The sequence below is a fragment of the Channa argus genome, chromosome 23 (genome assembly GCF_033026475.1).
Source record: "Channa argus isolate prfri chromosome 23, Channa argus male v1.0, whole genome shotgun sequence".
Taxonomy (NCBI): Eukaryota; Metazoa; Chordata; class Actinopteri; order Anabantiformes; family Channidae; genus Channa; species Channa argus.
In genome coordinates, this window is record NC_090219.1 from 1,331,932 (window position 1) to 1,344,907 (window position 12,976).

The following is a 12,976-nucleotide window of genomic DNA, read 5'->3' on the forward strand; positions in this document are numbered from 1 at the left end:
GGAAGCATGTCAGGTAGGGGCTGATTTTTACAATAAGATTATATTTCAACAACAACACAGACTACTGTGTCTAAGTTGCATTACTATACAGTATGCAATATCATATTAGATTTTTCATTTTGCAATTAAAACTAAAATTAACTAAACAATGGGTCAAGATGACATTACAACACTCAACACTGATTATTAGGAAAGAAACACATATAAACATAATACATACATTCAATCAGTAATGAAATTATGACATTTTAATGTTAATATGATTCTGTCATTTTCATCATCATACTTGTTTGTCTCTCCTCTGTTTTTTTATCCTTTTCAATTTTTTTTATTATGGTCTGTACTGATGATCATGTGTGAACTTAGCAGATAAAAGTTCAAAAAGTTCTGCTGCTCACAAGGAAGTAGAAATGTGAAATAGTGCTTTTCAAATGATTCAGTAAGTTTGATATGAATCTAGTTCACACTGACAAAGGCTTTCACCTTCGCCCTCCTACTAGTCTTATATGTCACCAAACAAACTACAAGCTATAGAAATTAAAGCATGTGTTTTTTTAATGTTCTTTCTTATATAATATATATATATATATATATATATATATATATATATATATATATATATATATATATATATATATATATATATATATGAATACCTGTTCTAGTATAAACCACTGTCATCATTTACAGTGTTTTCAACCTATTGATATACAAAGTGTTAGCACTGCTTCTCATTTACCCATTCACACTCACAATCACAAACACACTCAGCAATGGGGGAGCTGGCCTACACTCACTGGGAGCAACTAAATTTTGGTTCAGTGTCTTGCTCAAGTACACTTCAACTTGTGACCAATGGGGCCGGGGATCGAATCAGCAACTGGGAAATTGGTGGATGACCACTTTACCTCCTGCACCACAGTCGCCCCAGTCTAACAAAGTGTTAGACTACCAACCATTTTAGCACCACTGTAAGATACAGTATAATGGTTGCTATTTTGGGGGCCCCACAGGTTAACCCCTCTGGGGCGATTCTCATGTTTTATATTAAATGTGTTTTAAAAAGATGTCTGTGTAAAAATAAAAAATTAATTTTGTCCTAAAGGTTTAGCAGCAGAAAGCTTTTTACCTCAATTAACCCACAACCTTCATATCAGTGTCTGCTGCTCTATGCCTCTCATTGTAAAAACATATTGCTTTTGCTTGACAGATAATTCTCTTTTAAACCATAGGTGAAATAACTTGGCATTATTAAATGATAAGCTTTACTACATCATTCATATCCATCATAAGAATAAGAAAAGCATTAAAACCCAGATATCAAACTGTTCATCACTATCATTTTCTTTTATTAGTGCTCTTAAAAGCATGCAAGCAACAGTGAAAGAGATGGATGCTCATAATTCAGCACAGGGCTTTTCTGCCATCTAGTGTCATTAGGCAATATTGATGACATTGTATTACAGCTAAAAATTCAGCTTTTGAATTACATTTAGAAAAATCTGACTTTGGTTTCACTGATAGCAGTGCAGAAACAATATGAGGCCATATTGAACATCTGAGTTTGCACATCTGAAGACAGTCTGAAGGTAGGAGAGGAGCTCAGTTGCATAGGTCAGTGCTGCAGCATTGAGCGAACACACGAGGTGTTTGGGCGTAACTCTGACACACCGCCATGTTCATACACATACGCCATGAATAGTCTAAGACAATAAAACAAAAAGAGATAAAAATATTTACAGTTAACTAGGGCTGGATAATTTGCTCACAATTTTCACAATGTCACTTTTACATTATAATCAGTAATATTGAAACAAGGTTTTACATGAAATGATCATCTTCCAAAGTTAAATTATTTTTAGGGTGATCTTTGTCTTAAAACAAAAACAACATTGTCTGTGGAAACACAAGTATCAGTCTCTCATTAAATAAACACAATCCAACATATCAGATTATTTAGAAAATCCTAGAAAGATAATACAACCCACTACAGCTATTAGAGTGTAGTGTAAAAGCCTCCATGCAAACCTTCATACATGTGCAAATCCCATTTTAGTAACAATGTAAATATGAAGAGAATGCAATTATTTGCAAATCATTTGAAATTATTATAAATGTCAGATATTGAAGAAGAACCTCTGGCGCAATCCCACCTGCCAAAACACGTTGGTCACATAACAATAAAGTTGTTCATATATCTGCAAGTGTTGCCCGTGGTTGGATCTTTTCAAATGGTAGATATTGTAAAGACTATCAGTCAAATGAAACTGAGAAATTAGATTGTTTTTGGAAAAAGGTTTGCTCACAAATAGGCAACAAATGATAGAAGAGTGATGAAAAGCAAATTAGCAGCAGAAATCATATTTCTAAGTACTACTTACAGAAAGGTGCTGCCAAAATTACATCACCACAGGCATTAGACACTTCTGAGCAGGTCTGGATACTGGTAGTGGTGCAGAGACTACTCCCCTTTGACATACAGAAGTTACACTTCAGTGCCTCAGCTGGGAAAACACACAGTGCACTCTGTTAACAAGTAGTACTTGGATCAAATTACATATGTTAATTAGTATGATGTAGATGAATATCACAACTGGCAATAGTACTGATGTTTTTGTTTAGTAAATCTCAGTTCAGTATGTACTTGGGAACTAAGTTTGAACAGATTGTGCCATCAGCTCAGAGAATCATGTTAAGCAGCACGCATATCTGTATGTACTGTACCATGTAGACATGAAATTATTCATTTATTAATAACTTATTAGTTAAAATATTATCAATATATTAAGTTCAATGAGCCTTGATTCCCTCTGTTGAAAATCTCCCCGCCTGGAAGAACCTGATGATGCCACAGTGATGTCATCAGCATCACTACACATTTATAATAAAAAGCCTGTGCCCGCTGGTAATAAAGTAGTTTGAAAGAGGTCGCTGTTTCCCAGGTGTTGAGAATCTAGGGTTGAAGTCTAAACTATCCCTCATTTTCCCTCTGATAAAGTTCTATGTTGAGTTGACAGTGAGTGGTTTGGATCCTTGTCTTGCTGCATGATGAAGCTTCTTTCCAAAAGTTTTGCTGCATTTTTGCCGGTATTCCTGCTCATTACGTTTTCTTCAAACAGTTGATGGTGATACCTTCAGCTCTGCTCTGTGCCTTTTGTCGTTGATGTCACTGTTTACAGCTCTTACAATGCTTTTGTCATCAGATGCTGTTTTTTTCTTTGTTGACCTGTTTTGTTTTTATGTTGCTCAGTACACCATGAGTTTCTTTCTTTTTCATGACATTTACAATTTTTGTTTTTACCATGACTAAAGGTCCACAATGCTTGTGATTGACATTTTCTGTTTTCTCAAAATCAAAATGTCTTGCTTTTCAGACAACTCTCTGATTTTCATGTGGATTTATCCTTTTTTAACAACAAAAACAACAAAAAAGTCTTCCCTGTCCACCTTAGCACCACTAGATGGGGTTAATCTGCATAGACATTTGCCCTATTTGGTTTAACATTGGCATATTACTACAAACAATATACAGTAGAAACTAAGCTTGGACATGATCAGGGTCTAAAGTGCTCTCCTTGGTACTTGCCCCTTAATTAAATTGAATTCTAAGTTAGGTGGGAATTTGTAAAGGGGATGTTGGACCTCAGAGCGTCACTTATGGATAAGCTATTGTGCTTTTAGATAAACAGTTTATGTAATGTATATCAAATTATTATTGGGGCAAAGCATGGTATTGTTATAAGGTATTAAGTGTAATTATTTTGAAGTCAGTATTCCCTTTAAAGTCCCGTTTTTGTGGAAGGCGTTGTGACAGCCCTCTGTCTCTTCGAGTTGCTCTGTGTTCTAATTACAGGTAGCTGGAGATGGAGCCAATTAAAGTAAATGGTAAATGGTCTACATTTATATACCCGCTTTTCTACCTGTTGGTATGCAAAGCGCTTTACATTGCTTCTAATTAACCCATTCGCACTCACAATCACACACACTCATACACTGATGGGGGAGCTGCTATGCAGCTGGCAAACACTCACCAGGAGCACTTAAATTGGGGTTCAGTGTCTTGCTCAAGGACACTTCGACTTGTGTCAGGAGTCAGGGACTGAACCAATCCCTGGGATTGGCCAACAACTGCCCTACCTCTTTCACCACAGTTGGCCCTGTGGCAGTTATGGCGGTTGTGGGTTGTGGTTGAGGGAACCTGGGCCCGATGTTCTACTTCCTATTATTCCGGCTTTCCTCAGCGATATGCAATATTTTTTTACTCATTCCTGCACACACTCATCACTGATTAGATTTATAAAGTTATTTTAGGTTATCTTCTGCTTGTTTACGTTTATTTGTTATATTTTTGCTATAATAAATTTCTTTTTTTGGCCTTCACCTTGTGTCCAGTCACTATCATAGGCACTTTCTGGAAAGTGAATAATAATACATACCTTGATAAAGGCTCAGCAAAAGAAGGATGGCACACACTGCTGTTCTCATTTTTACTCTAGAATATAAAAAGTAAAAATTGTTTAAATTGATCAAACTGAAGAAAATTTAAAGAATCTATTCTGTTACATAGAATATTAAAAACACAGATACCCAACTCATCCTACAGACAAGCAATGTCTTTTCTATGAAAGAGAAGAGCCATCAGGATTAATCAACCAGTGCTCTGTGTTCAACAAGTAAACACAGATTGAGCTTTTCCACATAACCATTAGAGATCACCCTGATATAACTGTAGAGTACTAATATAGAAGTAAATAAGAAGATTATACAAACAAAAGTAAAGTACTCACAATACCTGTCTACTCAGTGTTCATTAGAAGTTCTGTCTTTACACCCTGGTCCTTGTTTTATTACAGTTGCAGAGACAACCACAAGTAACCAGTCTCATCTGTGCTGAGAGGCTGTGATTGGTCAGGATTGAGTTTGCAGCTGTGTTGCAACAGAGGAATCTACAGAGCCATTTGCAACCAGACAATTGCTTCATTTAAAGTGTGTTTTCATGCAAGTGTTAAACTGTACATGTACCTTTATTATGCCTACGCCCTGCTTTTATACAGCATGCAAGTGTAGGTAAATACAGGCAGACAGATTTTGTTCAGTCAAATTAGAACGTACAGAACCACAAAAAAAGGTGTATGTCTAACTATATGTTTCTCTTTTGTTGCCCCTTCATTAATACTGAACTGATGGAAAAAACAAAGCTTTCTAAAACATTTAATCAGTATAAAGCTTTCATGTAAAAAGTGCTTTACTGATTAGAACGCTTTTAATCATTCGAAAATGTTAAACTCTGTTAAGCCCTGTGTCAGAGTGAGAAGTACACTTAGTTTATAAAACCCATTCCAGCCCGAGTGATCTGGAGTGATCTGAGACACTGAAACATCATCTTTGAAAGATCAATTATGTGTCTAGTATTCTGCTTTCTGTGCAGAAACACTAGTCTGATCACTGTGAATTTGTATCAAGAGGAAGGGAATTGCAAAGAATTTTAAAAATCCTCGTTGCCCACTTTATAACTAATGGAAAAAGTAGCAGAAATAAATGTTATAAGACACAGGTCAGAGGCTTTATATTCAGTGTGCATTTATATTACTTTTTAAAAAAACATAATAATTAAAAACCCACACATTTTTAGGTGCTGCTTTTATGTTTTCCAGACACTTTTTATGTTGTTGTGTCAGATGAGAAGATGGAAATCTTGATTAGTAGCAATCATCTACAATCAAGGTGCTTTAAATAATAATACAGAATATGTTTTTTTTAATAATGGTGTACAGCATTGAAAGATTGGTTGTCACTGCAGTACTAGCAGTGCAATAAACTGATGTATGTTAAAATATACGTTATAATATATTTTTGATAAATAGTACAAATACACATCTGTGGCTAAAACTCAGAAATTTGCTTGTTTTTGAAAATTGGTAGATTTTGAATTTATGCCCACTTGAATCGCCTCTTCTTTTAATAAGAGTTTAGGAACTAAGGAGACAAACTACTTTAGTTTTGATTGGAAAATATTTTGCATTCCTGCTTGTCAGGATACATGATTCCATCGGTCAAAAGCCTATTTTGTTAGACACTTAACTCCTACCTATCCACTTTTACAGTAGTAGTTTAATATGTCTGCATTATTTCCTCTTTCTTTTTTGTTTGCTGTAAATATCTGTAGGAAGCGACATACACGTCTCCGCTAAGGTTTTGAAAGAAGCTTCCGGACCACTAGAGCTTACGAAACAGTTCCTAACCGGATCGGTAAGGTGATGCACACTTAAACATGGCGGCCAACATAGAGCAAATTTTCCAAGATTTCATATTGAATAAAATCAGAGAAATTGAAGACCAGAATGAAGACAAATCGTATGTCAACGTTTTCTGTATTTGCTCTTGTGATAGTTAGATATAAATAAACAACTAACGTTAGTGAATGAGCTAAACACACGTAATAGTTTTACAACTAACTGCACCCGGTTACTACATTTACCATAACGTTTCAAGCGAACGCTAGCTTTATCGTTTTGTTTACACGTTTAAACGTTGCGATACAAGTAGTAGGGTAATAGTATGGCTGGTGGGATGTAAGTATAGTTAAGGTAGTCATTCAGGAATAAAGCAGTCAATTTTACAATGCGTTTAACTGAACTGCGTTTAAAAATGTTATTTTCTGATATAGAGTTTTACTGGTTAGCTAGCTAGCACAGCATACATTGTGCACCCATGACTACATGCATAAAATGTTTTATTTTCGACAGCAATACGTAACGTTATACTGCTCAGATTTAACAACTCTCTATTAAGCCTTGCAAATACATTACCCTGTTTTCCCCTTGACAGAACTCTGCAGTTAGCGACATTTACTAAGTTACATATAATAAACATAAATTTCAGTATTTGTTTGCACAAAATACATTTCCTATTCATCTAACACGTAGCTAGATGTAACTAGCTAGGTGTGTGACAGTTTTGTTTTTTTTTTAAATCTGGACAACTTAGTAAAACCCAAAATCTACTCAGATTTGCAGCAGCACTGTGTGTTCTGGGCGTTTGCATTTTTTCAGTGAAAGGCCTCTGAGTGAATTTTCATATATCATCGTTCATTAGGATTCATTAGTGGATATTTTTTTAAAGTTAGAAAAAGTATACTTTTTGTGTCTGTGTGTGTCAACCAGCGCTGGTGAGGAAGTGGGAGCAGAAAAGGATGGAACAGAAAAAGCAACTTCAGAAAAAGAAAAAGAGGATAGGGGCAGTGGTTCACAAAAAAAACACAAGAAGAAGAAAAAACACAAAAGCAAAAAGAAGAGGAGAAACCAGGACAAGGAGAGCAGCTCAGAATCTGGGGCAGAGCTGGAGGGAGAAAGCAAACATCAGTCAAGGTAAGACTTATGAAACTATTTAAAAACACTGTGGTTTCACTCCCATAATATTATAAAAATATTTTTTAACGGATTCTGAACCTAACACACAAACAGCCTCTTCTGCTGTCGTCCTGTGTGTTGATCGATTGTGTAGCTGACAGCGCTGTCATTAGCCCGACAGCAGGAATGCTTCATGTGTGACTAGTACTTTCAGATCCCAGACATTAAGATGAAGCGCCTACAAGTGCAGCCCCTATATACTTTCCATTCAAGGCTGGTTTATTGTGGATGTACAATGCCTCACTGTTCTGCAAGGTATCAAACCAATGTGAGTTGTCAGATGTCATCCTTCTCTGAGCCTCCTATAAAGGTAGACTCAGTACCAGCGTATTTCATGTCGCCTCCCCTCCTGTATAAATAGCAAATATATGATAAAAAGGGTTAGGAGGTTGAGAGAGTAGAATGAAGTTCTGATGACATTTGATATATATTTATTATTTATGCTTTATTGTATAAAGACTTGCTCCTGAGCTTGTTTTTCCTGAGTCGCTCCCTCCTGCACTGGAGGAGAAACAGAAATTACAACATGATTCAGAGTCAAGCTGTCATAGATTTTGTAAAATATATCATTAGTTACAGTGAGATTTTTTTAAGTAACATGTTTCAGTGATGAGACATAATGCTATGCTGGAGGGGAAACAGGGAGACTCGCAAGGAACCTGTAAGACTTACAAGTGGTTGAAGGCTGCTGAAGCAGGTGATCAGTTTTTTAGACCAAGCAGTCAAGTCTTATTGTGCTTAACCAGGCCCTGGTCTTACTTCTTCTAAACAATTACCACTGCGTTTGTGTTGTTTCTGTCAAATACAGTCCTCCCATTTTATTTTGCTTTTTAGTGGGTGACTGTGGCGCAGGAAGGTATAGCGGTTTTCCATAGTTGTTGGTTCAATCCCCACCTTACCATTTTTATCACATACATGATGCTGCAGTAATCTACAAACCCGATTCCAAAAAAGTTGGCACACTGTACAAATTGTGAATAAAAAAAGAATGCACTAATTTACAAATGTCATAAACTTATTTTTTATTCACAATAGAATATACATACCATATCAAATGTCGAAAGCGAGAAAATTTGAAATGCCTTGCCAAATATTGGCTCATTTTGGATTTCATGAGAGCTACACATTCCAAAAAAGTCGGGACAGGTAGCAATAAAAGGGCCGGAAAAGTTAAATGTGCATTTAATGAGCAGCTGGAGGACCAATTTGCACCTGTTAGGTCAATTGGCAACATGACTGGCTTTAAAAAGAGCCTCTCAGAGTGGCAGTGTCTCTCAGAACTCAAGATGGGCAGAGGATCACCAATTCCCCCAATGCTGCAGCGAATTATAGTGGAGCAATATCAGAAAGGAGTTTCTCAAAGAAAAATTGCAAAGAGTTTGAAGTTATCATCATCTACAGTGTATAATATCATCCAAAGATTCCTAGAATCTGGAACAATCTCTGTGTGTAAGGGTCAAGATTGGAAAACCATATTGGATGCCCGTTATTTTCGGGCCCTTAAACGGCACTGCATCACATACAGGAAATGCTGCTGTAATGGAAATCACAACATGGGCTCAGGAATACTTCCAGAAAACATTGTCGGTGAACACAATCCACTGTGCCATTTGCCGTTGCCGGCTAAAACTCTATAGGTCAAAAAAGAAGCCATATCCAAACATGATCCAGAAGCACAGGCATTTTCTCTGGGCCAAGGCTCATTTAAAACGGACTGTGGCAAAGTGGAAAACTATTCTGTGGTCAGACGAATCAAAATTTGAAGATCTTTTTGGAAAACTGGGACGCCATGTCATCCGGACTAAAGAGGACAAGGACAACCCAAGTTGTTATCAGCGCTCCGTTCAGAAGCCTGCATCTGGGGTTGGTATGGGGTTGCATTAGTGCGTGTGGCATGGGCAGCTCACACATCTGGAAAGGGAACCATCAATGCTGAAAGGTATATCTAAGTTCTAGAACAACATATGCTCCCATCCAGACGTCGTCTCTTTCAGAGAAGACCTTGCATTTTCCAACATGTCAATGCCAGACCACATAATGCATCAATTACAACATCATGGCTGCGTAGAAGAAGGATCCGGGTATTGAAATGTCCAGCCTGCAGTCCAGATCTTTCACCCATAGAAAACATTTGGCGCATCATAAAGAGGAAGATGCGACAAAGACAGTTGAGCAATTAGAAGCCTGTATTAGACAAGAATGGGACAACATTCTTATTGCTAAACCTGAGCAACTTGTCTCCTCAGTCCCCAGACGACTGTTATAAAAAGAAGAGGGGATGCCACACAGTGGTAAACATGGCCTTGTCCCAACTTTTTTGAGATTTGTTGATGCAATGAAATTTAAAATCAAATTATTTTTCCCTTAAAATGATACATTTTCTCAGTTTAAACATTTGATATGTCATCTATGTTACATCTATGTATCTATTCTGAATAAAATAGACGTTTATGAGTGCCAACTTATACAGTGTGCCAACTTTTGTGGAATCGCGTTTGTAAATCCATGACCATAATGATTTATGGTAATGTTTTACTTAATACACACAAACTTGGTTTGAGTCTGAATCCAGTTGTAAATGTTCAAAATTAGGAAAGGCACATTGTGGTTTAACCACCATTATTGTTTAACGCCAAATGTCACACGTCTGATACTGGTTTCTGTGTAAAATGGAAGTCTCTAGGAGAGGTGGCAGGAGAGCTTCTGACTAGTTTGTTTAACAAGATCTTGGAGAGTGAGATGATGCCCGAGGAATGGAGGAGAAGTGTACTGGTGCCAATTTTTAAGAACAACGGACATGTTCAGAGCTGTGGCAACTACGGAGGAATAAAGCTCATGAGCCACACAATGAAGTTGTGGGAAAGAGTAGTGGAAGCTAGGCTAAGGGCAGAGGTGAGCATATGTGAGCAGCAATATTGTTTTCATGCCTAGAAAGAGTACAAAAGATGAAGTATTTGCTTTGATGATGCTGATGGAAAAGTACAGAAAAGGTCATAGGGAGTTGAATTGTGTCTTCGTAGATTTAGAGAAAGCATATGACAGGGTGCACGAGAGAGGAGCTGTGGTATTGCATGAAGAAGTCTTGAGTGGCAGAGAAGTATTTTAGAGTGGTGCAGGACATGTATGAAAACTGTAAGACCGTGGTGAGGTGTGCTGCAGGTGTGACATAGGAGTTCAAGGTGGAGGTGGGTCTGCATCAAGGATCGGCTATGAGACCCTTCTTGTTTGCTCTGGTGATGGACAGGCTGACAGATGAGGTTAGACAGGAATCTCCATGGAATATGATGTTTGCTGATGACATTGTGATCTGTAGTGAGAGCAGGGAGCAGGTTGAGGAAAATCTAGAGAGGTGGAGGTCTGCTCTGGAAAACAGAGGAATGAAGCTTAGCCGCAGCAAGACAGAATACATGTGTGTGAATGAGAGGAACCCAGGTGGAATGGTGAGGTTTCAGGGAGCAGAGGTGAAGAAGGTGCAGGACTTTAAGTACTTAGGGTCAACGGTTCAGAGCAACAGAGTGTGGAAAAGAGGTGAAGAGGCGAGTGCAAGCAGGTTAGAACGGGTGGAGAAAAGTTTCAGGCGTGTGATAAAAGAGTATTGGCGAGAATGAAAGGCAAGGTGTTCAAGACGGTGAAACCAGCGATGTTCGGCTTAGAGACAGTGGCACTGAAGAAAAAACAGGAGGCAGAGCTGGAGGTAGCAGAGCTTAAGATGTTGAGGTTCTCTTTGGGAGTGATGAGGATGAACAGGATCAGGAATGAGGACATCAGAGGGACAGCTCATCTTAGAAGTTTTGGAGATAAAGTCAGAGAGGCCAGATTGAGGTGGTTTGGACAAATTCAGAGGAGAGACTGGGAATATATCTGTAGAAGGATGTTGAGGTTGGAGCTGCCTGGCAGGACGTCTAGAGGAAGACCAAAGAGGAGATTTATGGATGTAGTAAGATAGGACATGAAGTTGGTTGGTATGAGCGGATGCAGACGACAGGGTTAGATGGAGGCACAATTCGCTGTGGTGACCCCTGAAAGGGGATAGCCGAAAGGAAAAGAAGAAGAATGTCAAGGCATATGACTACTTGGTAGAGATAGAGATCAGTGGTTGGAACCATTTGGCTGTAGGTTTTATTGGACTCACTGAAAGTATTAATTGACAGAGTCATTAAGTGAATTTTTAACTTTCAGTGTTGCTGTTCTTCCAGTTAAATAGCAGGGAATATTGGACCATCAGTGTAATTCATTGCTGATTTATTTCTGTTTGGGGAGATGATCATGTCCAGATATTTAGTGTTATCTGTGGTGAACACTGCTTTTGTGCTTGATTTATTGCATTTTATTGTGTAATCTGATAGCAAAGGGACGTTGTTTATATGTATGTTTGCTTCAAATTCTGGATTTTGGAGATACAATAACATAGTTTCTCATGGTACTCACCTGTGCACACTAGTAATAGTTTAATTATAATTATTCTGATAATAATTATCAATGGTTAAAGACATAATTTCAAATTGATCACAGATGTTTTCATGTTTATTACTATTCAGTAGAAAGTAGGGAATTTGTTCTTCTAGGCAAGGCCTCAACTAGAAAAGGCTGCGTTCATAGGCCTAATACTGAATACTGATTCATTTTCTTCTCTGATCTTTTTATGTTTACATTTATGGTTCACATACATGTTTTAGGTGATATGCATCTAGCTACAATTTGAACACCAATGGGATCCTAAAACGCTATGCATCCACCCATTTACCTAATGTGAGCCACCTTCTTACTGTGACAATGTCAGTTGTGCAACAGTCAAATTGCACAGTTTCCTCAAAAACTACTCGGTTAAGAGTCTTTGGAGTTTGCCTTGAACAAAAGCTGAAACTTCCACATCTTTGCATTCATCTTACACCTCTGTTTTGCTCCCATCTGGGTTTTTACTGGACTATGAGCAGCCGACCCTGTCAAATGACAGCAGGGGATCTACAGAAGTGAGATGTTAAAAACAAATATGAATTCTATCTGATTCTTCCGAAAGTAGTCACAAAACCAAAGATTTGATATAAATTAGATCTAAAAAGTTGAGCAGATAAGATTTGACAACGTGGGTTTTTGGCTTGTTGACACAATGAAAAGATCTGATCTTTCTGATAATTTTTTACCAATTTGTAAATAAAATTAAAAACAGCCATTAGATAGTAACAGGGTTGTGGCAGTTCATTGACAACAATGAAATTGGCACCATCTGCTGACCTGCTTCTTGATGTTGCATTTATATGGGTGAAATAATTTTCAGACTCAAGTGGTCCTTTATTGATTGAGAGTTTTTATGTCACAAACACATATGTATATATATATATATATATATATATATATATATATATATATATATATATATATATATGTATATGTATATATATGTATATGTATATATATGTATATGTATATATATATGTATATATATATGTATATGTATATGTATATATATGTATGTATATGTATATATATGTATGTATATATATGTATGTATATGTATATATATGTATGTATATGTATATATATGTATGTATATGTATGTATATGTATGT

At 37.1% G+C, this 12,976-nt stretch overlaps 1 protein-coding gene across 3 annotated transcripts in view; it reads left to right on the forward strand.

The window, feature by feature from the left end:
• The first annotated feature begins 6,223 nt into the window (after positions 1-6,223).
• LOC137108650 (protein SON) overlaps positions 6,224-12,976 on the forward strand; it is a 36,777-nt gene continuing 30,024 nt past the window's right edge. For all 3 annotated transcript variants that reach the window (XM_067493501.1, XM_067493500.1, XM_067493499.1), the window contains exons 1-2: positions 6,224-6,354; positions 7,164-7,367. In XM_067493501.1, coding sequence (XP_067349602.1) covers positions 6,272-6,354; positions 7,164-7,367 — 287 coding nt within the window. In that variant the 5' untranslated portion in view covers positions 6,224-6,271. The remainder of the gene's footprint in view (positions 6,355-7,163; positions 7,368-12,976) is intronic.